The sequence below is a fragment of the Balaenoptera musculus genome, chromosome X (assembly GCF_009873245.2).
Source record: "Balaenoptera musculus isolate JJ_BM4_2016_0621 chromosome X, mBalMus1.pri.v3, whole genome shotgun sequence".
In the NCBI taxonomy this organism is placed as follows: domain Eukaryota; kingdom Metazoa; phylum Chordata; class Mammalia; order Artiodactyla; family Balaenopteridae; genus Balaenoptera; species Balaenoptera musculus.
Window position 1 is genome coordinate 55,127,006 of NC_045806.1, and position 23,667 is coordinate 55,150,672.

The following is a 23,667-nucleotide window of genomic DNA, read 5'->3' on the forward strand; positions in this document are numbered from 1 at the left end:
TATCACATATATGTGGAATCTAAAAAAAAAAAAAAAAGAAAATGGTCAGAAGAACCTGGGGGCAAGACGGGGATAAAGATGCAGACCTACTAGAGAATGGACTTGAGGATTTGAGGATACGGGGAGGGGGAAGGGTAAGCTGGGACAAAGTGAGAGAGTGGCATAGACATATATACACTACCAAACGTAAAATAGATAGCTAGTGGGAAGCAGCCGCATAGCACAGGGAGATCAGCTCGGTGCTTTGTGACCATCTAGAGGGGTGGGATAGGGAGGGTGGGAGGGAGGGAGATGCAAGAGGGAAGAGATATGGGGACATACGTATATGTATAACTGATTCACTTTGTTACAAAGCAGAAACTAACACACCATTGTAAAGCAATTATACTCCAATAAAGATGTTTAAAAAAAAAGATCCTCCCTTACCTTTTACTTCAGATTTCTTCCCAACTTTGCCATCTGTAGTTTAACTTTTACATGGACATGTTGATAATATTTAGATCATTTCTACTCTGTTCTATATAGTTGTCTGCTGTGCTGTTTCCTTCCTGCCTAACTGGGGGAAAGGAGAATGGTGGTAGGGAATTCCTGGAACAAGAAGCCTGCAGAGAGATCTAAAAAAGTTCACACAAGTCATTTGCCCTCAACCTAGCCAAGGGAAAGCCTCTCTCCATTTTTCCAGTATGTGTTTGTTTCAGAATGGGTCCTGGGATTCATAGCCAGACTCTCCCTCCCTCCTCCATCCCTCCAAATATAAATGTACCCCCCAGGAGGGCTGGTTCAGAGGACTAGGAGTGGTCCCCTAGGGGCAGCAGCGAGCCCAGTAAGGTGAGGTTTCAGGGTAATGCTCCTTTTGTATGTCAGCCTGGAACAGGACTAAGAGATTCACTTAACCTTGACCCAGTTCCATCCCACTTCCCTGCCAGCAGACACACATATACACCAAGAGATGTGACACATCTCACAGAAGTGTGACTCCTTTATACTATTCACCACATACTTTTCACATGTGCTATTGCCATGTCTCAACATGGCAACCCCATGCACATTTTTACTCTTATTTTATACATGATGAAATGGAAGTTCAGAGAGGTGAATGTGAGTGGCAGAGCTCAGATATTATTTCCAAGGCCATATGAACCTGATTCCAGGCTCCAGAGCCAGAGGGAGATTGATACTGCACGGTTTTCTGCAGCTGCCTGTGAGCCCCTTCTGCTCTCTCCATATGAGAATTCTTATCCTATGGCGTAGAATGGGGGCTTGGGTCTATGAGAAGGCTCCAGGCTGGAGCTGTGGGTCTGTATCTCTCCTCCTTTCCTCTCTCTTCCCTTGATCAGCCCTGGGTCTGGCTCTTACATGCTGGGGAGGAAAGGAGGATAGAAAAGGTGGAATGGAAAACAATTCAAGGAAGAAAGCTGCAAACTGTCCAAAAGTCAGCATTTCTCCACGGGTAAGGAAAATGGAATGGTCTGATTGTTATACAAGGTGGCATTAAAAGTAACATAATTGACTGCAATGTGAAATGCCCTTTTGAAAATTCCAGATGAGGAATAAAAATGAGGCAGGCTCAAATGGATTTAAAATTCCAAAAGGTTAGAAAGTGGAAGGCTTTGTGAAGTGTGTTTCTCTTTCTTTTTATTCTCCTACCAGGACTTTTTCAGCAATATTCCTTTCCAATTAACGCTGAGCAATGAGCAAGACTCCTTTTAAAAGTACTTCTTATGGCATAGATGGAGTCTCCTGTTTTGTTATGCGAAATGAATGTCTAGGAGATCAGAATGGAATTATAGGGCGAGCCGTGACTCGAATCCATAAGGAGACCTGGATTTAAGCCCTAGCTCTGTCATTAACCTGAACTGTCAGCCAGGTCATTTCTCTCTGGGTCACTGTTTTCTTATTTATAAAATGGGAGTGACAGGAAAAGATGTTAAACTAAATGATTTTTTAAAAATTTCTGGTCATAAAATATTTATTAAGGTATACTTTAGGGAATACAGTGAATATAAAATTTAGGATCACAGAATAAAGCAATTTCAATTCTCTCAAAAGTCAGCCCAGTCTTCAATGCTCCGCAGATGTAAAACCACTGGTGAGACTCACTAAAAGCAGTTTGAGTCCTTTCTGGTTCTATGGACCATGCTCAGCCTCTTTCCTCTCAAGAGTATAGTCTCTTTCTTACCGAATAGGAGGTCTCTTCCAATTCTTCCATTTGGTATGTGATATGAGGAGACATTTCTGCCCCACCTGTCCCCTTCTCCAGCTCCCCCAATTAGGCACCATGTGAATGCCCTGTCCTTGAAACTGAGCAAGTACCTTAGAAGAATGAGGTATATGTATGCAGGCAAGGAAGGGAGGAAGAATTATGGCATGGTGGGGGAAAGAAAGAATTGAGAGGCAGACAGATGGATGCAAATTCTGGCTCCACCATTTTTCAGCTGTTGTGATTTTAAATAAGTCGCATAACCTTTCTGAGCCTTACTTTACTTGTCAAAAAGCATGGATATCTTCTGCCTTGTGGCATGTTGTAAAGATCAAGCAACAGAAGATATGTGAAAGGGGTTACAACAGTGTTCACTACTCCACAAATATCACTCATGGTCAAGTCTGATATTCAGTGGGTTCACACTGGTATGGGGTCCATTCTGATTGGTCAGAGCTTGTGCCACAGCAGTTGTGGAATATTTAGAGTGTCACTATCTGGTGGTTATTATTATAATTACCCAGGATTTCTAGAAGGCCAATCCTCTTAGAAAAACCTAGAAGACTCCCCTTCCCTGGACCTGGAGAGTCATGCCTCAGCCAGTGCTCACTCCTTTCCAGGGCAGCTTGTTCAGATACATGTAAAGAGCGATTGCTGAGCACGTGCGCTCCTTTGGGCTCTGCAGCTATCAGGCGGTTCCTAACAGTGCCAGGTTGGAGCATGGCAAACCATGGCGGTAGATGGGCTATGAAGAACACCTTGAACAGAGAAGTTGAAAAGACATCTTAAGATTGTGATGAAGACAAGTTATGGAATGGTTTTCCACAGAGGTCTTGGTGAATACGAGAAGTCCTACTTGCTTGCATTTGAGCAAATGCCATGTTCCTTCCATGGAGAGATGGACTGCCATGTTCCTCAAACTTAAGTGTGCATAAGAATCACTTGGGGACCCTGTTAAAATGCAGATTCTGATTCAAATGTCAAGGGTGGAGACTGAGACTCTGCATTTCTAACACACTCCTGGGCATTTTGAGGAACAAGTGGCTAGATGACCTCGTTGGAATCATGTGCCTTGAAATGATTATTTCTTCTGGAACAAGGGGCTGACTGCTATGCCCCTCTACTTCAATTCAAAGTCAGAGCCTGATAATGAGAATAAAGGGGATAGGGACCTACTCTGGTCAGGGAAGCGGTGGCAGAGCTGCAGAATGAACGGACAGAGGTCCTGTAAGGACCTCTCCTATCCATAGACCCCTCTCCTCTCCTGATTTTTGAGGGTCCCAACCAGCATGGGCTGAAGCAAGGAATTCAGAGAAATGAACTATTTACCATCCCCCATTCCCCCCTCCCTGGTTAGTTCATTTGTTTCTTCATTCATTCACAAATTCATCTAACCATGTATCTACTCAGTAAACATTTACTAAGTCCCTTGCTCTATGCCTAGTCTTGTGATGAGCACATTTATTTAGAAAGGAATCAGATATAATCTCATCCCTCAAGGATCTCAGTCTAATGGGAGAGAGACATAAATAAATTGCAATTCAGTGTGATACATTTTATAATAAAATATGAGCAAGGTTAAATAGATTCACGAAGGACGGATGTTCACCATTTCTGGGTATAGGTGGCTGGTTAGAAAGGCTTCATAGTGAAGAAGGTGACACTTAAGATGGGATTTGGTATGTGAGTATTTGTTATGCACATACAGGAGAAAGCACTCCAGGCAGAGGAACCAGCACGCGCAAAGGCACGTACTAGTGTGTCCTGGCAACTATAAATTGTTGAGTATGGTGTGTATTAGTTAGGATGCTTTCCATTGTAAGTGAATATCCAACTAAAAGTATCGTGAACACATGAACAATAGTTGGTTTATTATCTCACATGACAAAAAGTCCAAAGGTGGTTCCCAGGTAAGTTCAGTGGTTCAATGTTGTCATCAAGGACCCAGAGGCTTTCTTATCCTTCTTCTCTATCATCCTTGCTTTGTCAACAATATTTCTCTTCTGGATTGCAAGATGGTTATTTTGTCACATGCAAGCATAGCTACATCCAGTGAAGAACAGGAGGACCACTTCATTCCATTTGTGTCCTTTTAGTAGGCAGGAAAACTTTTCCCTGAAGCTACCCATCAGACACCCCTTCCAGTCCCCTGCCCATGCCCTAAATGCAAGGGAGGCAGGGAAGGTGAGTATATGGAGTTTTCAGACTTTATAGTGGGAGGCTCTTCCACAGGGAGAGGTGACAGGAAAAGAGCCTAAAGAAACCAGGTTCTGAAAGTCTTATATGTCTGGCTAAGTATTTTACATTTTCTTCTACAAACTATTTGGGAGAAACTGGATCAGAGAACTAATATAATCAAATCTGCATTTTTGAACGATCACATTGCTATGTTTATATATATATGTATGCAAGTACAGTTGACCTTTTGTAACTGAGCAGGACCTTATGGGGCCTTCCCAGGACAATAACCGCCCCCCAAATATCCTCTGCCTGCCTCTTGTCTGTAGAAAAACTTTAGCCACTTAGGCCTTCCCCAAGTTTCAAAGAATAAATTTAATCAGAGAAGTGAAAAAATGCAGAAAGGAAAACAGTCAAGCAAGACAAAATAATAATAGTTTAGCCATTAAACAAAGTCAAGGACCTTTAGTTACTCCTCAAAGACGATAGATAATATTCTTAGCCATATCCTATGAACTATTTTGTAGATACTGAAAGCCCCAACAAGTAGAAGAAGTTAACTGTATGCTGCCCACCAACATGTAGACCCCAGACCGAATGGAACCAGAAGGTTGATGATGTTGACTCCCAATTACCTCACCACCAACCAATCAGAAGAAGGTCCATGAGCTGATCATGCACCCCACAATCTCCCTCTCTCACCCTGTCTTGAAAAACCTTTCCCTGAAGGCCATCGGAGAGTTCAGGTCTTTTGAGCACTAGCTGCCTGGACTCCTTGCTTGGTGCCCTGCAATAAATGCTGCACTTTCCTTCACCACAACCTGGTATCAGTAGATTGGCTTTACTGGGTGCAGGCGAGCAGACCCAAGATTGGTTCGGTAACAGTTTGAACAACGTGGGAGCTGGGGTTAGGGGCACCGACCCTCATGCAGTTGAAACTCTGAGTATAATTTATAGTTGGTCCTCCACATTTGTGATTCTTCAGTATACACGGTTCCTCCATATGTGCTGTTCCAATGATTCAACAAACTGTGGATCATGTAGTACTGTAATATTTACTATTGAAAAATATCTATGAATAAGTGGACTTGTGCAGTTCAAACCCTGTTGTTCAAGGGTCAACTGCATATATAAAAGTTCTGGAATGACAGATATCAACTGATACTAAGAATCATCTCTGAGGAGGAGAGTAAGATTGGAGGAGGTGAAGGGGGACATGCACTTTTTACTCTTTAGCAGTGGTCCTCAACAGGTGGAGATTTTGCACCCCAGGGGATATTTGCCAATGTCTCCAGATGTTTTTTTTTTTTTTTAGTTGTTGCAGCTGGGAGAGTGCTATTGGCAATTAACAGACAGAGGCAGAGATGTTGCTAAACAACTTACAAGGCATGGGACAGCTTCCACAGCAAAGAAGAATCCAGCCCAAAATGTCAATGGTGCTGAGCCATATTCTGTAGTATTTATCCTTTAAAAATGTTTAAAAACATTATTGCATAAACAAAAATTTATAAGCAACATTGGAAAGCAGATTGGAAAGGTAGAGACTGGAGGTGGAGAGACCAGTTAGGAAGCTGTTACAATATTTAGTTCAATGGTTTTCATTTTTCTTTCTTCTCCCTCCCTTCCTTCCTTTCTTCTTTCTCTCTCTCTCTTTTCTTGGGCAGTAGGAACCCTTTATTCCATGAAATTTTCCTGGATCCCAGTATATAAATCAAGGAATCAACTAATTGATCAGCACTGTTGATGCAGGAGTGGGGTCTAGAGCCCTATCTTCTGACACTTTCCCTCCCCCTCATGGTGGTCTGATATTCTTCCATATCAGAGCACTTTGAACCCTTCTGCCCACCCCAGGTAGAGGCTGAGGCCTGATCCAGCCCAAGGATGGTAGAGATTGAGAGGCTGAGAAGATTCTAGAATTAGTTGTGTGTAGTATGTTTGGTAGACCAATCATGATAATAACTCAGATAGCTAATTACAAAGTGTTACAATTTTGTCAGTAAGAAGAGGCATTTTGGGGACCATTTCTAATTCTAATTTGGTACAGATAACTCCCTTACCATTAACACTAAGTAAAGGAAAACAACTGAAAAACTGAGAGAGCAGGTGGAACTGATGGAACAATGGAACATGGTGATTGGATATTAGAGGAAGCTTGGAGGATTCCCAGGTTTTTGTGTGTGGGTGCTATTCATTAAGGTGAGGAATAAATGAAAGTACAAAATGAGGAGTTCAATGTTGTATGTGTTGCATTTGAGGTGCCTGTGACACATTCAGGAAGAAGTGTTGAGTAGACAACTGTATACATGGGTCTGAAGCTGAGGGAGAGATCTGGCCTGAAAATAAAGGTTGGGAGTCATCAGCACATAAATTGTGGTTGATGTCTTGAAAATGAGTGAGGTCATCTAGGGAGAGTAGAGTGAACCTAGGATAGAACTTTAGAGAAAAGCAGTGGTTGTGGAATAGGCAGAGCAAGATGTCTCCCTGAAGGAGATGGGGAAGGGCTGAACCAGAGACAGAAGAAGAGATTAAGGAAAACGAAGAGTCTTCAACATAAGAAGTGTTTCAAGAGAGAGGAAGTAATCAATAGTCAAATGTAGCAAACACGTCAAATAAGAAAATGACCAAAAAGTGAGTTGCCTTGGTTTCTCTCTCAGGGCTCTTTGACAGTGCTGCCTATAAAAGATTTGAGGGTGAAAAACCAAGGACAGAGAATTTTGTTAGAAATTGACCAATTCAATTCAAAGTAACTTTAGGCCAAAAAAGTGTAATGTAGGGTTGAACAACCAAACTCGAGAGACAGGGATACAGCTGGGCCTCAGGAACCACTGGATCAGAGCCCTTGAACACTGCCAGGACCTGAATCTAGCTGTATCTCACTTATCAGCTTCTCTCTGCATGCCATCTTCAGTCTCTCCTGCAGAAGACAAGACTGGCCCTCTTCACATGATAGCATGGCCTCTGTGCCTCACATAACCTGAGAGTGATTGAATCCCTTTCCCAAGCTCCAGTTAGAAAAGTTAAAGGGTAGAATTAGATGGTCCAGGCTTAGGTCAGCTAACCATCCCTAGACCCATCTCTGGATTGATAAGCTATGGTCAGAAAGTATGTTTTGAGAGGCAGTGGTAGTACTAGGTATCTAAGAACGCAAAACTCACACACAATTTTTAAATGAACAGATACAATTCTATTCTTTTCTCACTGGCCTTCAGCTATTCTTAATCGTGAAGACGAAACAAGTTAATGAGTGTGAAATGTTCTTTGTAAATTGGAAAACATGACAGAAATGTGTTATTACTATCAAATGTAGACTCCGTCACATTTCCCTCTAGAATCCTCTAATTTGGAACTAGGCAGATTTCATTAAAAAAATGGAGGGTGAAGAATTTCTCAGAAGAAGTGGGGAAGTTGCAAGCAGAGAGAACAATTGAGCAGGAGAGATTAGTGAGGAGTTCCTGAAGCCTTGGAGCTCCTGAGATTTCACCTGTCTCCTTCCACTTCTCCCCAATCCTTTCCCAACAGAGACAAGTCTGCGCACAGACATGGACACAGGAAGCTGTGTGTTGTCTCTAAAGCCTGATGGTCCTGTACTCTTTGGTCTTTATACTCCAAATGCCAAGGAGGGACTTGAAGGTCTTATATTCTTTATGCTACCAGATCAAAATCCTTCTCCTCCTGAGGGCCTCTCTATCTGTGGGGAAGCAGTCAGTCCCCCTCCCCACTATGACCCAATCAACTGCAGCTTGGTAGCAGCTTGGGGTCCAAGGAACCCATCCCATCCTAACACTATGACAAGATGCGTTCACCTTTGATGCCAAAATGACCTGAGCTGCCAGACAATTAAGCCCTACTGGAATGCCTAATTTCAAATTAGAGGAGTCTAGGAGATGTAACAGAGCCTACACTTGATAGTAATAGCACATTTCCATCACATTTTCCAATTTACAAAGAACATTTCACATGCATTAACTTTAATCCTCATGATTAAGAACAGCTGAAGACCAGTGAGAAAAGTACAGAATTGTATCTGTTTGTGTATTTAAAAACCATGTGTGAGTTGTGCATTTGATTTAAATGTTTAACTTAGTAGAGGTTGCTGTGAAAGCCAAGCTGCTTTCATAAAGAATTCCATTTTAATTTTTTTAAAAAGTGTAAATGAGTTGAAAAGCACAACACTCTCCTTGTCTCAGTTAACCTCAGCTACAGCCAGCTTAGCTGTTCAGACCAGGATAAATACCCCCTTCAATTTGCATGGCACTTTAGAGATCCCCAGTACTTTGACATCCATCCTATCATTTAATCTTAAAAATAATCCTAACAAGACAGATTGTCATCCAGATTTTCAGAAGTGGAAACCAAGGCATGGAGTGATGCAGAGGTTTGCCCAAGATTACTCAGCTTCTTGGGACTGCGCTAGGACTACAAGGTACGTGTATCGCCTCTCAGTCTAAGGCTCCTTCCCTTCCAATAGAAATGTCTGTTCTGTTCCTGAGACTAGATTGCAAGCTCTTTGAGGGCAGGATTGTGTCTTATTCATCTTGGGTAAACCCACGGTGGCTGATGCTCAAAAAATTGCTGACTGCCTGACGTTCTGAATGGGGTACAGATTTACCCCCATCTGTAAGCTGAGGAGCTCACTGCTAGTGAGTTCCAGGAACTTAGGAGAAAATTAGTCTCTCTACCCATTGCTTGGCCTTGCCACCAGGGGTCAGTACTACTGTTCATGAGCCCAGAGCCCAGGGTGATGGGAGCAGGGAGGGGAAAGACAGGCAAATTTGAGCTTCTGTTCCTAATGGCTAGCGAGGGGACTCCCGTTGCCCGTGGGAAGGACAAGCCCACCGCATACCTGCCTTCAAGCTCTTCTACTCTACTCCTGGGAGTCACGCTGGCTATCTAGGGAGGGTCCTTCCCCCGCTGTCCTCCCTGCTCCCATCCTGACTCTCTGACCCTGCCAGATGGAAGCTCTGGAGTGCCACTTCCCCTGCGCACGGGCAGCACACCCCAGGTCCCTGCTATCTGCTCTGCCTCCTTCCTTGGGAAGCGTCCTTCTTATAAAAGAGACCTTCGGAGGCATCTGGGAAGGAACCATCACAGGACTGGCAAGGGGAAGGGAAACATTCCTGAGACAGGAGCTGGGAGAAAGAAAGGAGTCTCTGTTAAGACAAAAAGTAAAAGGCAAAGAACAGACCCTCCTGGCACTAAGGATAAGTAGGAACCACTCCTCCCCTTTGGGCAGTTTTACAATTTCCAAAGTGCTTCCACAGTCATTAACCACTTTATATTTTGAGCCTCAACAACAGCCCTTAAAGGGGCCATTATCCCCAAGTCTCCCCCTGCTTTCCTGACCGCCCTAGTGAAAACAACCACCTCTCCGCCCTCCCAGCCCTATCATTTTTCATCTTCTTCCCCTGTTGTATTTTTATAGCCCCTCTCACTACCTGGCATTTTATTTTATTTTTATTACATGTTTACTTGTTTATTGTTGACAAATAAACATGGATGACAACCAAGCCATGCCCGCTGGTGGAGACACACCTACTAACTGCTGCTGGGCTAGAGGGAGGAGCTGGGTTCTTTTTTTTTTTTTTTTTTTTCTCCCCATGAGCCTCCTTGTGGGAGACCGCTGAGCATAAGAGTTACTTATGCAGGTTCAGGTGCCAACCTGCCAGGATTTGCCAACTATATGGCCTCAGGCAAACATCACTGAACTGCCTCTGTTTCCTCATTTCTACCTACCACTCAGGAGTTCTGTGAGGGTTAATGAAGCAATCCATGAAAAGCATTTGGAGGGGTGTCTGGCACAAAGTAAGTGCTTAATGCATTGTTAGCTATGATTGTGGTTATTTTGTTAGAACTTGTCATTATACTTTCTTCTTATTTTTCTATTGTTATTTATTTTATTTCATCATCCTCATCATCATTATTATTACTCTTATTTTGGTTTCTTCTCCTTCCATGTATTTTTCTTCCTCCAGCCCTAAGGATGCATGGTAGATGGGGAAATGAAGGCCCGGAAGCCCAGCAGTGGCTTGTCCAAGGTCTCAGAGTTCACCAAATTACCAAGAAGACCACAGCTTCTTAGCTCAAGGCTTGCTTTCCCTGAGCCTGGGACTCTTGGGAGACCTTTTGGCCACTGTGGCAGATTCTGGGTCAAGCTGCACAAGCTGAGTGATGTCAAGCTCAAGGAGACAGATACTTCTGGGCTAGACTTGGTGCTGTGGGGTCTATTATCTAATGTTGCCCAGGACCCGGCCACTACTGATCTCCTTCCTGCATAGCTGAGACCTTTTGATCCCAGCTGTAGGCCGAGCCCCATCTCTGGCATTCATCCAGGCACTGGGCAGCCCCAGGCGCACCTGCTGGGGTCAACATCAGAGCCTTGCTGTGGCCTGGCCCTGGCCCTGCATCCTGGTCCAAGTCATAGGGCTCTGACTAGTAACAGTGACCAAGTCCCCACTTTGATCCCTGGTTCCATCCTTGGTGACCTGAGAGCTGAGCCCTGCTTTGCCTTTACTGGTCCCCTCACAGACTAGAGTCTGGCCCTTTTTCCCCTGCTGGAATCCTGCCACTGCAGACAGACCCCCCACTCCAGCTGCCACATCTTTAGTCGCCCCCTAGAATACTTCGCATTACCTGCCCGTGGACTCCTTGTCAGTTGCCATGCTCTCCCCCAAGACACTGTATGAGACTGAAGACCTCCACTGCCCCCCTGAAAGTCCCCACTCCTGGTTGTCGCCTCAGCTCCCCAGAGAGCCCGTTCTGCCTGCCTTCCTGCAAGTGTAGCAAGGCTTACCCTGTAGTGCCTGCCTAGGTCCTACCATCTCTCAGGGCATCCAGGTTTGCTGAAGCCATTATCCCATGACAAAGAATTTCATTCACCCACCAAGCCTGGCAAAGAAGTTCTAAAGCATTCACTGCCACTAACACAGGGTCTCCCTGAGTCATGTCCACGGGCCATCCTGGAGCCCTAGGAGGTCTCTGCTGTGTCATTGGCCCACAACTTGTACCAAGCCACTTTTCTTCTTTCTCCTGCCCTGTTTCTCAGTCCCCTTACTCCCATCTGTGACTCCTTCTCTCTTTCCCTCCCGTCCCTTGCTGGCCAACTTTCCCACCCTGTGCTTAGCCCTGCCAGGTTCTCTCTGACCTGTGAGGGCCAAGACAGCAGCCCTTTTGTCAGAGCATTTGGAGCCACTACTTCATGTAGGCAATTGCTCATGTGCTGGGCTGATAATAACCAACAACCCTGCTGATAATCAGATGCTCATGGGATTCAGCCCTTGGTTGCTACTATTTCCTGTGAGGCCCTGCCAAGCCAGTGGTGGCCCTGAGCGGCCATCACACTTAGAAATGAAACCCAAGGCCTCTCCAGAGAGGTGGAGTGTGTTGGCCCAAGGTGAGGTCTGCTGGGCCTGGCTAGGAAATGTAGCAGAGCTTGGTCCTTGGGGAATTTCATGTCCCCTGCCCTGCCTCTGACTCTCAGCCTATCAAGCTGGCTGGGGTAGGGGCCACAGGAGCTAGGAGGTGCCGAGCTGACCTATTTATGGGCAGAGCCACTGTGGCAGTGGGCAGGGACACTGCGCTCCTGAGCTGGGAAGTCTGTATTTCCCACCCGAGGCCCTGGTGACTGGGAGACCAGACTTTCTTTTTTTTGTTTTTTAACATCTTTATTGGAGTATAATTGCTTTACAAAGGTGTGTTAGTTTCTGCTTTATAACAAAGTGAATCAGTTATACATATACATATGTTCCCATATCTCTTCCCTCTTGCGTCTCCCTCCCTCCCACCCTCCCTGTCCCACCCCTCTAGGTGGTCACAAAGCACCGAGCTGATCTCCCTGTGCTATGCGGCTGCTTCCCACTAGCTATCTGTTTTACATTTGGTAGTGTATATATGTCCATGCCACTCTCTCACCCTGTCACATCTCACCCCTCCCCCTCCCCATATCCTCAAGTCCATTCTCTAGTAGGTCTGTGTCTTTATTCCCATCTTGCCACTAGGTTCTTCATGACCTTTTTTTTTTTTCCTTAGATTCCATATATATCAGCAGGAATTTCACTGCTCCAAGGGGCATCTAATGTCTTTTCTGGAGATCATATTCAGGCCTGCCTCAGTCTCTGGCTGCTTCCCTTAATGGTCCTGTGACACACAGAACCCTAGTGTCCATCCCATTTCCCAACCATCCCTGGGCCCCTCCCTTGGGCAGGAGGAAATTCCTGCCAAGGCAAGGAGCATTTTGTAGCAAAGAGATGATTAGCTGCCTTTCATCTGCCAGAACTCCTCTTTTAAAATGGCAGTATTCTGTCTCTGGGAGAGGAATGGATAGGGAATTCCCAGTCTTTTGTGTCTGGCCTCTGTGGTGAGGAAAAGGGGGACCCACAGTTTACAGATGAGGAAACAGAAATGAGGTGGCTTTCCTGAGGGCACACTGCTAGAAGGTAGCAGAACCAGCATTCAAATCTAAGTCTGTCTGGTTCCAAAGCCTCAGCTTCGTCAATAATACCAAATAACATTTCTTGAGAACTGACTGTATGCCAGGCACTATACTAAATGCTCTAATTCATTTAATTTAAACCTCCCAACCAGGTAGGTACTATTATTATCCCCCATTTTACAGTTGGGGAAACTAAGGCAGCCCAAGGTCACCCAGTTAGAAGGTAACAGAACTTGGATTTGAATCCAGGCAGTCCACCTCCACAGTTCGTGGGCTTAACCACTGCATGTTAATATCCTCAAGGCTGAACCGGTGTGAGAGGCCCAGAACTGAAACCGAAGTCTCCTGGTCTCTCAGGTCAGTATGCTGTGCATTATTGCCTCCTGAATGAATGTCCAAAGGCACAGCTGGTGCACCTCCCCCCAGGGGCCTGAATCTAAAGAAGTGGGTCATTCTAGGAGGCCTGGGCTCCTGCCATGCAGCCTCCATGGCTCTCCATCCTCAAACATCTGGCTGTGTGGGAAGAGGAGATACGCTTCCAAAGAGGAAACACTGCTCCACTCTTGGTCCTTGTGTTACTCGCCTGCCCCAGGCAGGGTGCTTCCCCTCATAAGCGTGTGTGCAATTGGAGGTAGGTGGGAAGGACCCACTTGCCTTGCCTCTGACTGACTATCATTCTGACAGGGCCCAAAAGAACAAACATCTGAGACGGCCCAGAGGCTAGAGAGAAGGTGAGAGATTCGTTATCACAACCTCCCCAGGGTACAAATGAGGAAACAGGGCCACAGAGTAAGTTGTAAGCAGAGGTGGAGGGATCCTTACAGACCCTCAAGACAAACCTTTGTACCAAACCACAGATGAGGAAAGTCCTCAAACATAGGCAGAGCTTAGCTCAAAGCAGGCTTAAGATCTTCTTAGGGCCCCAGGATTTGGCCCTTTGCCTGACCAGCTAGAGTCTTAGAAAGGGAAGCGAGGCCAGAGGGAGTAAGTTATTCTGGGACTTGTGATGACATGTGCCCCAAGAGACCCAAGCCTGGCCCTTTGCCATGGGGTCCCTGAGAGCCTTCTGGCCACCAGCCATGGCACCCTGCCTGCTGAGGCTTGGGGGCAGGGGGGATCACTGCTTCTTAATGGCTTCCTGCCCAGAAAGCCTCTAGAAGTGCCTGGTGCTAACTCTGTTTCCACTGAAAGAGCTGACTTCAGTGCATCCAGAGGGTTTAAGATCAGATTCCAGGCTAAACTGGATATGGAGAGTTCTGAGCATGGGAGTAGATAAAGAAGGGAAGACATCATCGCCTTAGAAGATGTTCAGAAAAGGACATATAGCCAGGCTATCTGATCTGGGAGAGAGCTGTGTTGCCCTGAGGCAGGGAGATGGAGGAAATGACCTTTGAGCGCTGGGATTCTCTTTGGGGCATTCCCTGACTTCCTATGGATGCCCAGGGGCAGCACAGTAGTTCTGAGAGGAGCAGTAACTGTCCCGAAGGGATTTTCTTCCAGACCTGCCCTGTACCTAACTCCAAACAGGAGCCATACAACAAACTTGACACTTAGCAACCTGTGAGCCTGCCTCTCATTGTACAGCTGGGAAAACTGAGGTCCAGAAAGGAAGGGGCCTCCCCAAAGTGCCAGAGTGACTCATGATTCATGATGTTAGAGCAGGGTGGGAGAATGACCCTGGGATCCAGGGCCCAGAGCCTCCTGTCAGAGAAGGTTTCCTAAGGCCACAGACTTTCCACTTCTATGACTGTCTCCACACCAGCCTGGGTCCTGCCCAGGTTGAGGGCTCTCCTCCCTGGGTCCTTTTCCTTGGCACTCTTTCCAATGCCCCTGTGCAGTCTGGGTTCTACCCAGAGGCCCCCAGGAAGGGCTGCTGTGTCATTCGCAGGAGGCAGCGTGCAGGTGGCGGGACCGGCGGGTGAGCCACAGTGGGCTGGACGCTCCAAGCTTAGGAACTGTAATGTTCGGGGAATTTCAACTGGCGTTGCTGTCCAGTCCCAGCCAACTGGTTAACGGTGCCGAGTTTGAATCAGTGACCCGCCTCCTGGTCCCTCCTCCTCAGCCTCTCTTCCTCCCTCCCTCGGGCCCTCCAGGAGGCGCCTGGAGTGCAGGCGAGCTGAGCTCAGGCCGCTGCTCTCCGCCTCCTCCCTCTCCGAGCTGAGCTGGCTGATGGAGCGCAGGGCTAGGGCTGGCTCTTGCCGAGCCCCTGGTCCCGGGTAGCCTGGTCCCCAGAGAGGGAGAGGCCTGTGCCCAGCAGAGCTCTGCTGGGCCCGGAGAGCTCCCCTCACCCCACCATGCCTCTGTTGGACGTGTTTTGGGCTTGCTTCAGGAAAGTGAAGGTAAGAGGCTACGCAGACCCGGCCCAGCCCACTGCTCTGGTTTGAAGGAGGCAGCTGGGGACCACTGTGTGCTGGCTGGAAGGCAGATGGGCTTCTGAGACTACCTTGGAGCTAGAAAGGCTTGGGTTCAAGTCTTGCCTTTGTCACCAGCTCTGTGATCTTCTGCTGCTTTCCTACGAAAATAAGTCGGCTAGCTGGCTCTTCTTCTAAAACCTACCTCTGTTGCTTCCCTGGCCTTGTCACAAAGGCAAGATTCTTAACCTCTCTGAGCCTCTGTTTCCTCAGCTTTAAAATAAAGACAATAGCGACACCAACCATATAGGATGGTGAGGTTGGTGTTATTGTTTACATATTAAATGTATTCAAATATAAGAGATAATATGTGTAAAGCTCCTAGCGTAATGCGCGGCATGTGACATCCATACCATATGAGTAATGGTAACTATTATTATGATTATTGTTACTAATTTCCTTCAACATATATTAAGTACCTACTCTGTGCTAGGCACCATAGGATTTACACAAAAAAACAAAAGGGACATGGCTTCTGTCCTCAGAAAGGAGGTAAGAAAAGTGACAAATCTTTATCAGGCACCTACCATATGCCAGACACTATGGTAGACAGTTAGTCGGCCAATAAATGTTTGTTGAGTGCCTGCTATATCCTGGACACGGGGAATATACGAGCACAGCAGCACCCATGAGGATGTGGAGGGCATGATTTCTGCTCTAAAAAGCCAGAGAGCTGATATTTATTTAGTATCTGGTATGTATCAGACATAGGCACTTTCAGTTCGTAAACTGTGGTGGTGATTTTCACCACAAGCCATTGTTTTCCTGCTTTTATAGATGGGGAATGGACACTGTGAATGATTAAGAGATATTTACAAGGTCACTCAGATATGATTGGCAGAGTTGGGATCTGAACTCCTAAGTAAGTCCATACTCTTCTTGACAGTATATGGCTTCCCACAGCTGAACTCAGTAGGGAGACTTTTAAACAACTAGCCTGACTGTATAGAAGACAGGATGAAAGTCAAGCTGGGATCCTTGGAGGGACTTGGAAAGGTTTCACAGGAGGTCACATTTGGGCTGAGCTTGAAGCTTGAAGGAAGAGAAAAGTTTGTCAGTCCAAAAAGGGGGGAAGGGCATTCCAGGCATGCCTGGCAGAGGGAACTTCATAAGCAAGAGTCTGGAGGCAGTCAAGTTCTGGGTTGGGGGAGGGGCTGGTTTCATCATGTGCCTTAAGTGCGGGGTTCGAGAGGAGAGGAGCTAGAGAGAGGGGACCAGGGGCTGCCTCCCATAGAGTTTGGAATTGATCTGTGGGTTCATGGTCCTCACCTAGTGAGGGTCCCAAATGAGCTTTTCACTCATCTGCAGTAAAACGGGAGAAGAATGGGGCTGATGCAGTGCAGTTTTCAGAAAGCTAAATTAATTCAACTCAAAGGACTATTCTTTATTTAGAGATTATTATGACCTTCTTACAGGGATGGGGTTCAAATGATCTTTCTTTTATGAAATAGGAGTGTGAGATTTTTAGGATACCTGTCCTCAGCAAAATAAAAAAGTTTGCAACACTCTGACTGTTCCCCTCCTCATTTATTTAAAAATTCTCTTCCTCGTTCATGAAATTCCAAAGTCTGGGGACTGCTGTTTTAGGGGATGGGGGGATTTCAGTAAAGTAAGGATATAATTAAGTGGACAGTTTTAAGAAAAGCACTCCAGCAGCCTTGGACGGAAATGGTGTGGAGGGTCCCAAGTAGTGATGCGAAGGCCAGGAAGGTGGCTGCGATGGCAGTGGGGATGGGTGGGGAGGGGATGATGAGAGATGGGTCTAATGATAAGAACAGGACAAGCGGGAAGTGAAAGTACCCGTGAGGTTGGATGCCAGACTGGTACCACTGTCCACTCTCTGGAGAACCATTCTGGGTGCTTGGCATGGATTTAAATCCCTTTGCGCTCATTACTCCAATCTGTCAGACTCCCAGCAAATGCTCCCAACCCATGTCAGCCTCTTAGAAATTGTTGGGGTCGGACAGCCCCAAGAGAAAGTCAGGGCCCTCTATCCCAGGTCCCAGACACTAGCGCACATGCACACATTCACCCATGTGCATGTCCGCAAAGATGGAGCCTACACATGCGTTTCTGCACACTCTCAGCTACACGCACATATGCATAGACACGCCATTCAAGCGTGTGCACACACACATATGCACGTAGAGACAAACACACACACAATCACATATGCACACACAGATATTACATATCCACAAGCGCGTAGACTCACCTACGTGCCCACATGCACATACAGAGGTAGGCATGCATGCACACAAATACATACCCTCCCATGCACGAGCTTGCAGGCACACTCAAAATTATGGTGGCATACAGAAGCATGCACACAGTGGAAAGGCACATGTGCACACACGGTGTTGTGGCAGATGCGAATCAACACATGGTTAGATCTCAGGGGTAAGAGGCAGCCTGCCAGACCAACGCACACCTTGAGTTTTGTGTCTCTTTTTCCAACGCTGCTGCTTTGAGGCCTCAGGGGCATGGGCTGCTCTGAGCCACCCTCCCTCTCTGAGCCGGCTCCCCTCCTGAGCAGTTGCGTGGCTGTGCAGGAGGGGAGCTGTGGCAAATGCAAGAGCTGCCTGCAGAGAGGGGCATGGCTGCGGCCGAGCCTGCTATAGCTGAAAGGGCCATCTCAGACGTCTCATTCGACCTTCTTGTGGTCCTAATAGGGAAACCAAGCCCCCAGCATCCTGCACCACGTGGAGCTCTCCATCAGCTGAGGAGGTTTGAGGAGGGAGGAAGCAGAGAATCTTAGAAACTTAGAATCCCAGCCCCCCACCCCATACACACAAGCACACATACTAGCTGTGTGCTTTTGAGCAAGTCCTCTCTGAGCCTCAGCTTCCTTGTCTGCAAAATGACACTATTCGGGGCCTGCCTCACAGAGATGCTATGAGAATTCGGGGAGGTTGTGTCTTTAAAGTGCCTGGCGTGGGATAGGTGGTCAACGCACATGACTTGTTGGAAACAGATTTCAGAACTGTACACCGGGGGCATCAAAGCAAAGAACAAGGTTATTCCATGTTTGGCAACTCCAGGGTTAAGGTCTCAGGTCTTGCCTGCTCCTTTGCCACAAGTCCCCTTCAGCCCTCTCCTCTGGTCCTGTCTGACTCTAGGACCAGAAACAACCTGTTTGGGAGCTGAAGGGTGACACCTCAGTGATACTGGGAAGGTGGCAAGAGGTCAGGCCAAGGCCCAGAACTGCTTTGAGCTGCACTGGGGTTAGGGGTAGCCAAGGTGCAAGGCGTTTGGATGTGAGATGAACCCAGTGTAAATAGTTCCGTACGTGTCTGATGTATCTTCCCTGGACACCAATGAGGGTTGAGAAGGTATCCATGACTTCTCAGCAGAGCACCATATATGCATGCGAGTCCCCCCAGCCTCACACTCACACGCATACGCACGGGACCATTTCTCTGATGTGTCCTTTTGCCCCATTCCAGCAACTAGCATGGTGTGATGCACATAACGAGTGCCTAGAGCATGGATACTCTCTCATATTACTCTCTTTGTATCAGGTGGGCATATCAAGTCCTGGAGGGTACTGGCCTGACAGGTAGAGAATCCAGCTGGAGCTCCATCTCAGCCATGACCTCTAGGTGACTTTGAGAGGGACAATACTCCCTGCTGGCCCTCAGTTCTTTCCCCTTATAACAGAGGTAGATAGTCACACAATATCAGAGATGGCAAGGTCCATAGAGGTCATCTGTTCCTCCATCCCTTTTCCTCCCTCCAAACTACCGATGAGGAAACTGAGGCTCAAAGAGGGGAAGAGATGTGCCCAAGGTCACACACGGTGTCAGGACATAGCTGGATCCACACATGGTCTGTGTAGTAGACTGTAGTCTCCCTACTGCTCTGTGGCAAAATCCAAACACAGCTCGTCTCTGGTAGAATATAACAGCAACACCAGCGGGACATGCCACACACATGCACATAAAGGCACGTGGTAATAACCCTGTCTCACCTAACTGCTTCTATGGGAGACAAAGCAAATCACAGATAGAAAATTCCCTTGTAAACTAGGAAGCTTTGTCAAGGTTGGCCACCCAGTTATGGTCCAACAAGCGACACCATGCTTTTCCCCAGTCATGTGCTCACACAGCCAGGCATATGACTGCAGATGTGCACAAGGGCTCTCCTGAGTTCACCCAAGGGCACACTCTCAAGCACCCCCTCCTGTGTGCGCAAAACCGCCTAGTCCTCAAGGCAAAAGGATGGCTAAACTGGAGAGCAGGGTACTTCCTGCAACAGCACAGCTGGAACAATCTTGAAAGTGGGCCCAGCCTGGGGATGGGGGTGGGGACCTCCAGAATTTGCCTGATCTTGACTCCTAATCCTTGCCCCCTCTCCTCCAGTTGCCTCATCTCAGCACAATTGGTGAGGTTTGCTCAAGAGCCATCTGAGATTGGACAATACTTGTTCTGGGGAGTGGGAGAGGTGGCAATGGGCACTGGCAAGGTAAGATGGGGAGTAGGAAGCAAGGCTTTGACTCTGACTCATGTGTTGGACACAAATTCTTACTTTGCCTTCAGCTTCTTTGGTACCAAAAGGAGTATGAGTGGGGGCTGCCGGGGGTAGAGGACAGGCCTGATGATATGGCTGGTGGAGGCAGAAGAAGTGGAAAAGCCTGCAGATTGGCAGTGCCAGGGGTTTTTTTCCCTGCCCAAAGCCCTATAGAAAGTTAGAACTGATATTAGCTACATTTATAGAGCACATAGTATGTGGTAGACACTGTTCCAAGCCCTTGACATATATTAACTCATTTCACCATCACAGTCACTCTGCAGGGTGAGTGCTATTATTCTCATCATCCTCATTTTACTGAAACACAGAACTTTTAGGAAACTTATCCAAGGTCACACAGCTATTATGTGATAAACTTGGGATTTTAAACGCAGGAAATCGAAGTCCACAACCCATGTTCTATCCACTATGTTTATGTAATCTCTGCCTCAGTTTTTTCCACCTATAAAATGAGGGGGTTAGATTGATTTATCTCTGAAAGTCCTTCCAGCTCCGGTACTCTCATTATATTTAATATTGTTGACTGAAAAAAAAAGCAAGACTCTTGCATCTTCCCATACATAGAAAAGTGCTAAATGCATTAACTTGAGATGTCTGGTTTTCTTTAATTAACGGTAATCCTTTGATGTTCCAACTACCTGGTCTTTGTGGCAAAACCCCTATATATCCAGGGTCCTCCCTTACCTCTTCAGAACAGTCCTTCAGAACTGTCTTCCAGGCTGTCTTCCAGGCTTGAAGTCCTCAGAAAGACTGCCAAATAAAACGTAATTCTCAACTTTTAGGTTGTGCGTTTCTTCTCTGAACCTTTAAGCCAAGTGAAAAAAAGAACTGCTCCCAAATGTCAGGGATTTCTACTCAAGGTCCCTGGGGAGTGGAGCTGAGCCCAGGTTCAGAGAAATGAACCTGCCCTGGAGGCTGGTCCTCCCAGCAGCTCCTAGGGCTGGAGGAGAGCTGGAGGCCTGGCCTGCATTTCCAAATCACTAGTAAAAATAACAGGGAGCAGCGGCTCAGGCAGCCTGTGCTGGGATGTGGGGTCAGAGGTTTCACAGTGGGGTTGGGGAGTGGAGCTCCTTGACTGCGTCCCTTTGGCCCACCCCTGAGCTGCTGCTGCCGCTAGGGACCTTGGAGTCCAGCTAGACCAGCAGCTCCAAGGCTGCAGCTGCCAAGGGACAGAGGAAAGGAAGCTCTGCATTTGGGGAATAGGGCTTGAGGCCCTGGAAATGAGCATGGGTTGAGGACATTCCCTGGCCTTTCCAGCTACTCTGGCTTGGGTTCCCCTGAGAGTTGAGAGAAGAATGCGGTATAATGATACAATGTAGTAGCTGCCGGAAATGGAATGCTGACCCACAAGCCCAGCTTCGGCCTCTTCTTTCCCTCTCTGAGACTCAGTTTCCTCATCTACAACATGGGGATAATAGTCTCTACTTCAAAACTGATTGCAAGGGTGACATATGTGAAAGTGCCTGCTGCATAGTAGGTACTCAGAAAATCTGAGTTAAATTTGAAGATAGTCTATAGGTTGCTCTAGGTGATCCTGGGCTCATAGCTTGGGCCTTCAGTTTCCTCATCCATAGAATAGGGAGAAATTCTACCTGCCTGAGGAGAGCCTAGATTTGGGGACATCCTGTGGAGATAAAGACAGTAGGAAACACGGATGTTACTACCCTGAGGCTTTGAAAGTGAGTTGTTTAAGCCATTCCCCTCACTCCTCCTACCCCACCCCTACTCCCACCCTGGGCCAAACTAGTTCAGAGTCTGGAAGAGAGGCCCCATTCCACCCTGGAATCGTTGCGTCTCCTCTCTCCAGTCCCTTCCTGCACTCACCCCGTCTAAGGCCCCTCTCCTAGAAGGACTCCCAAGCTCTGGGCAGGAAGGAGGGTCCCTGTTGGCTGGTGGGAAAGTTAAGTCTTTGGGATGTGACATTCCTGAGATTATCCAGAGAACCCCTGGGGGTTGCAGCTGCACTCTCTCTCCTCTCTCTGGCCGGGCTCTCCGCCTGCTGTGGAGGAGGGGAGGGCAGTAGGGCACGAGGCTGGAGAAGGCTGCGGGGAAAGGGGCCCAAAGGCAAGGAGCCAGGCCTGGGGTGGCCTTGCAGGCCAGGTGAGGAGTGGGGAGTGGGGAAGGAGTAAAGGACACCCCACCAGGACTGGCAGGAAGGAATCAAGGCAAAAAGAGCCCAAGGCAGCAGGCTATCTGTCACAGGGTGAGTTATAAAATGATATACAGATCAGCATTCTTAAGGCTACAGGTCAGATCCCCTCTTGGGGGTGGGTGAGTGGGGTATTAGACCATGGTAGTTCTGGTGGGTGGGAAAGGAGAGTCAGGACTTCTGAGAGGCTCACACATTCCAAGCTAGTCTGGGACAGCTCGCACCCCCAGAGAAGGGAAAAAAATCCCCTCTGGGGATTCCTCAAAGTGCTGTCCCAGATTGAGTTCTACAAAGGTCTTCTTGAAGTCATTTCTTCCAGTGTCTTTTCCCAGCTGGGATTGTCCCTCACCCTCTTCCTTGTGATGAAAGGATAAGAATGGTCAGGGACCCACTTATTATAGGCAACAAGTCTGAGGCCCAGCAAAGAACTCGTCAAAGGCATGTGGTCAGGCCCAGAATGCCTGCTGTCACTCAGTCCCACTTTAAACCATGTCTCCCCTGTCCTTCCCAGGGGAGCGATTGGCATCCCTCAGGGCTGCAGCACCTCACTCGCAGCAGATATCACACCCTGAACATGAGCACATGTTCCCAGGCCACTGGAATGCGGTTTAAAAGCGACACCATGACACTAATGCTCCAACTGAGGCTCAATCCAGCCCCAGCACGCACACTGCAGTCCACGTACCCAGCGACCTACAAGCTGGACCATGAACTCCTTTAAGGACCCAACCTGTGTCTTATCCATCCCTGTGTCCAGTCCGACACAGCCTCTATTTCAGGCCCAGCCTAGAGGAAGTTGGCTGAGTGCATAGAATATACATGTACTCTCATGCACATACAAGTAGCCAAAGCCACTGCACCTTCTCCCGACGGAGAGACCCCAAGAGACAGAGGAATCAGCTACCAAGGGATCAGGGGAGCCTGCCTCCCACAGTGGCCGTAGTCTGTGTTGGCAACACACAGGCTGGGCCTGAGGGCAGTGAGAGCCCACTCAGGAGGGAGGGAGGGGTCAGGCTGTGAATAGGGCTCTGTGTGGCCCAGCTGAGAGGGCTGGGGGAGGCTGGAATGTCAAGAACGTGCTCTCATGACCAGCCCCAGGCTGGGGCCTGTGGCACAGGGCTGGCCAGGGGTTGAGGGGGAGCAGGGAAGCCAGGCAAGGAAAGGAGGAAAAGTCCCCACCAGCCTGCGCTCAGATAGCAGGGTAAGGGCTGGGCATAGAGGATGCTGGGAGAACAAGCTCCAAACCCGCCAATGACGCTGAGGACTCCTCAGGTCTGGACAAAGCCTGTCAGTAGCCTTTGCTACTCCAACCACCCCTCTCAGATCCCGCAACTTCTCACCCAGCAACCAGCTTCCTGTTTCCATCCCCCTTTGGGCTCTGGCTCTCTCTTTTTCACTCTTTCAACAGGATTCCCTTTTTCTGTCAAAAACTCTGGATCTGTCTCTTTCTGTCTAGCCACTCTGTCTCCCACTAGATGGCAAGCACCTCAAGCGTAAGGCCCATATCTGCTTCTGTGCAAGTTTGTATCTGCAGGTCCACCACAGGGCCTACTGCATAGTTCTGAGCAGATGCTGCACACAGGCTTCAAATCCAAGAGATTCAGAGCGAGATTCATTACAAAAGGAAGATTCCCCTCCCACTTACCCCCAACCAGGCCTTTTCCTCTGTTCCTGACCTCAGTTAATAGCACCTCCATCCACCTGGTTGCCCAGGCCAGAAACCTTGCTTGGACTCATCCTTGACTCCCCTCTTCACCTCCCACATCCTGTC

General features: G+C 47.7%; 1 protein-coding gene across 1 annotated transcript in view; it reads left to right on the forward strand.

Annotated features, from left to right (window-relative positions):
• The first annotated feature begins 14,978 nt into the window (after positions 1 to 14,978).
• The window catches only part of STARD8 (StAR related lipid transfer domain containing 8), a 70,787-nt gene continuing 62,098 nt past the window's right edge, over positions 14,979 to 23,667 (forward strand). Inside the window, exon 1 of the mRNA XM_036840586.1 lies at positions 14,979 to 15,145. Coding sequence (XP_036696481.1) covers positions 15,101 to 15,145 — 45 coding nt within the window. The 5' untranslated portion in view covers positions 14,979 to 15,100. The remainder of the gene's footprint in view (positions 15,146 to 23,667) is intronic.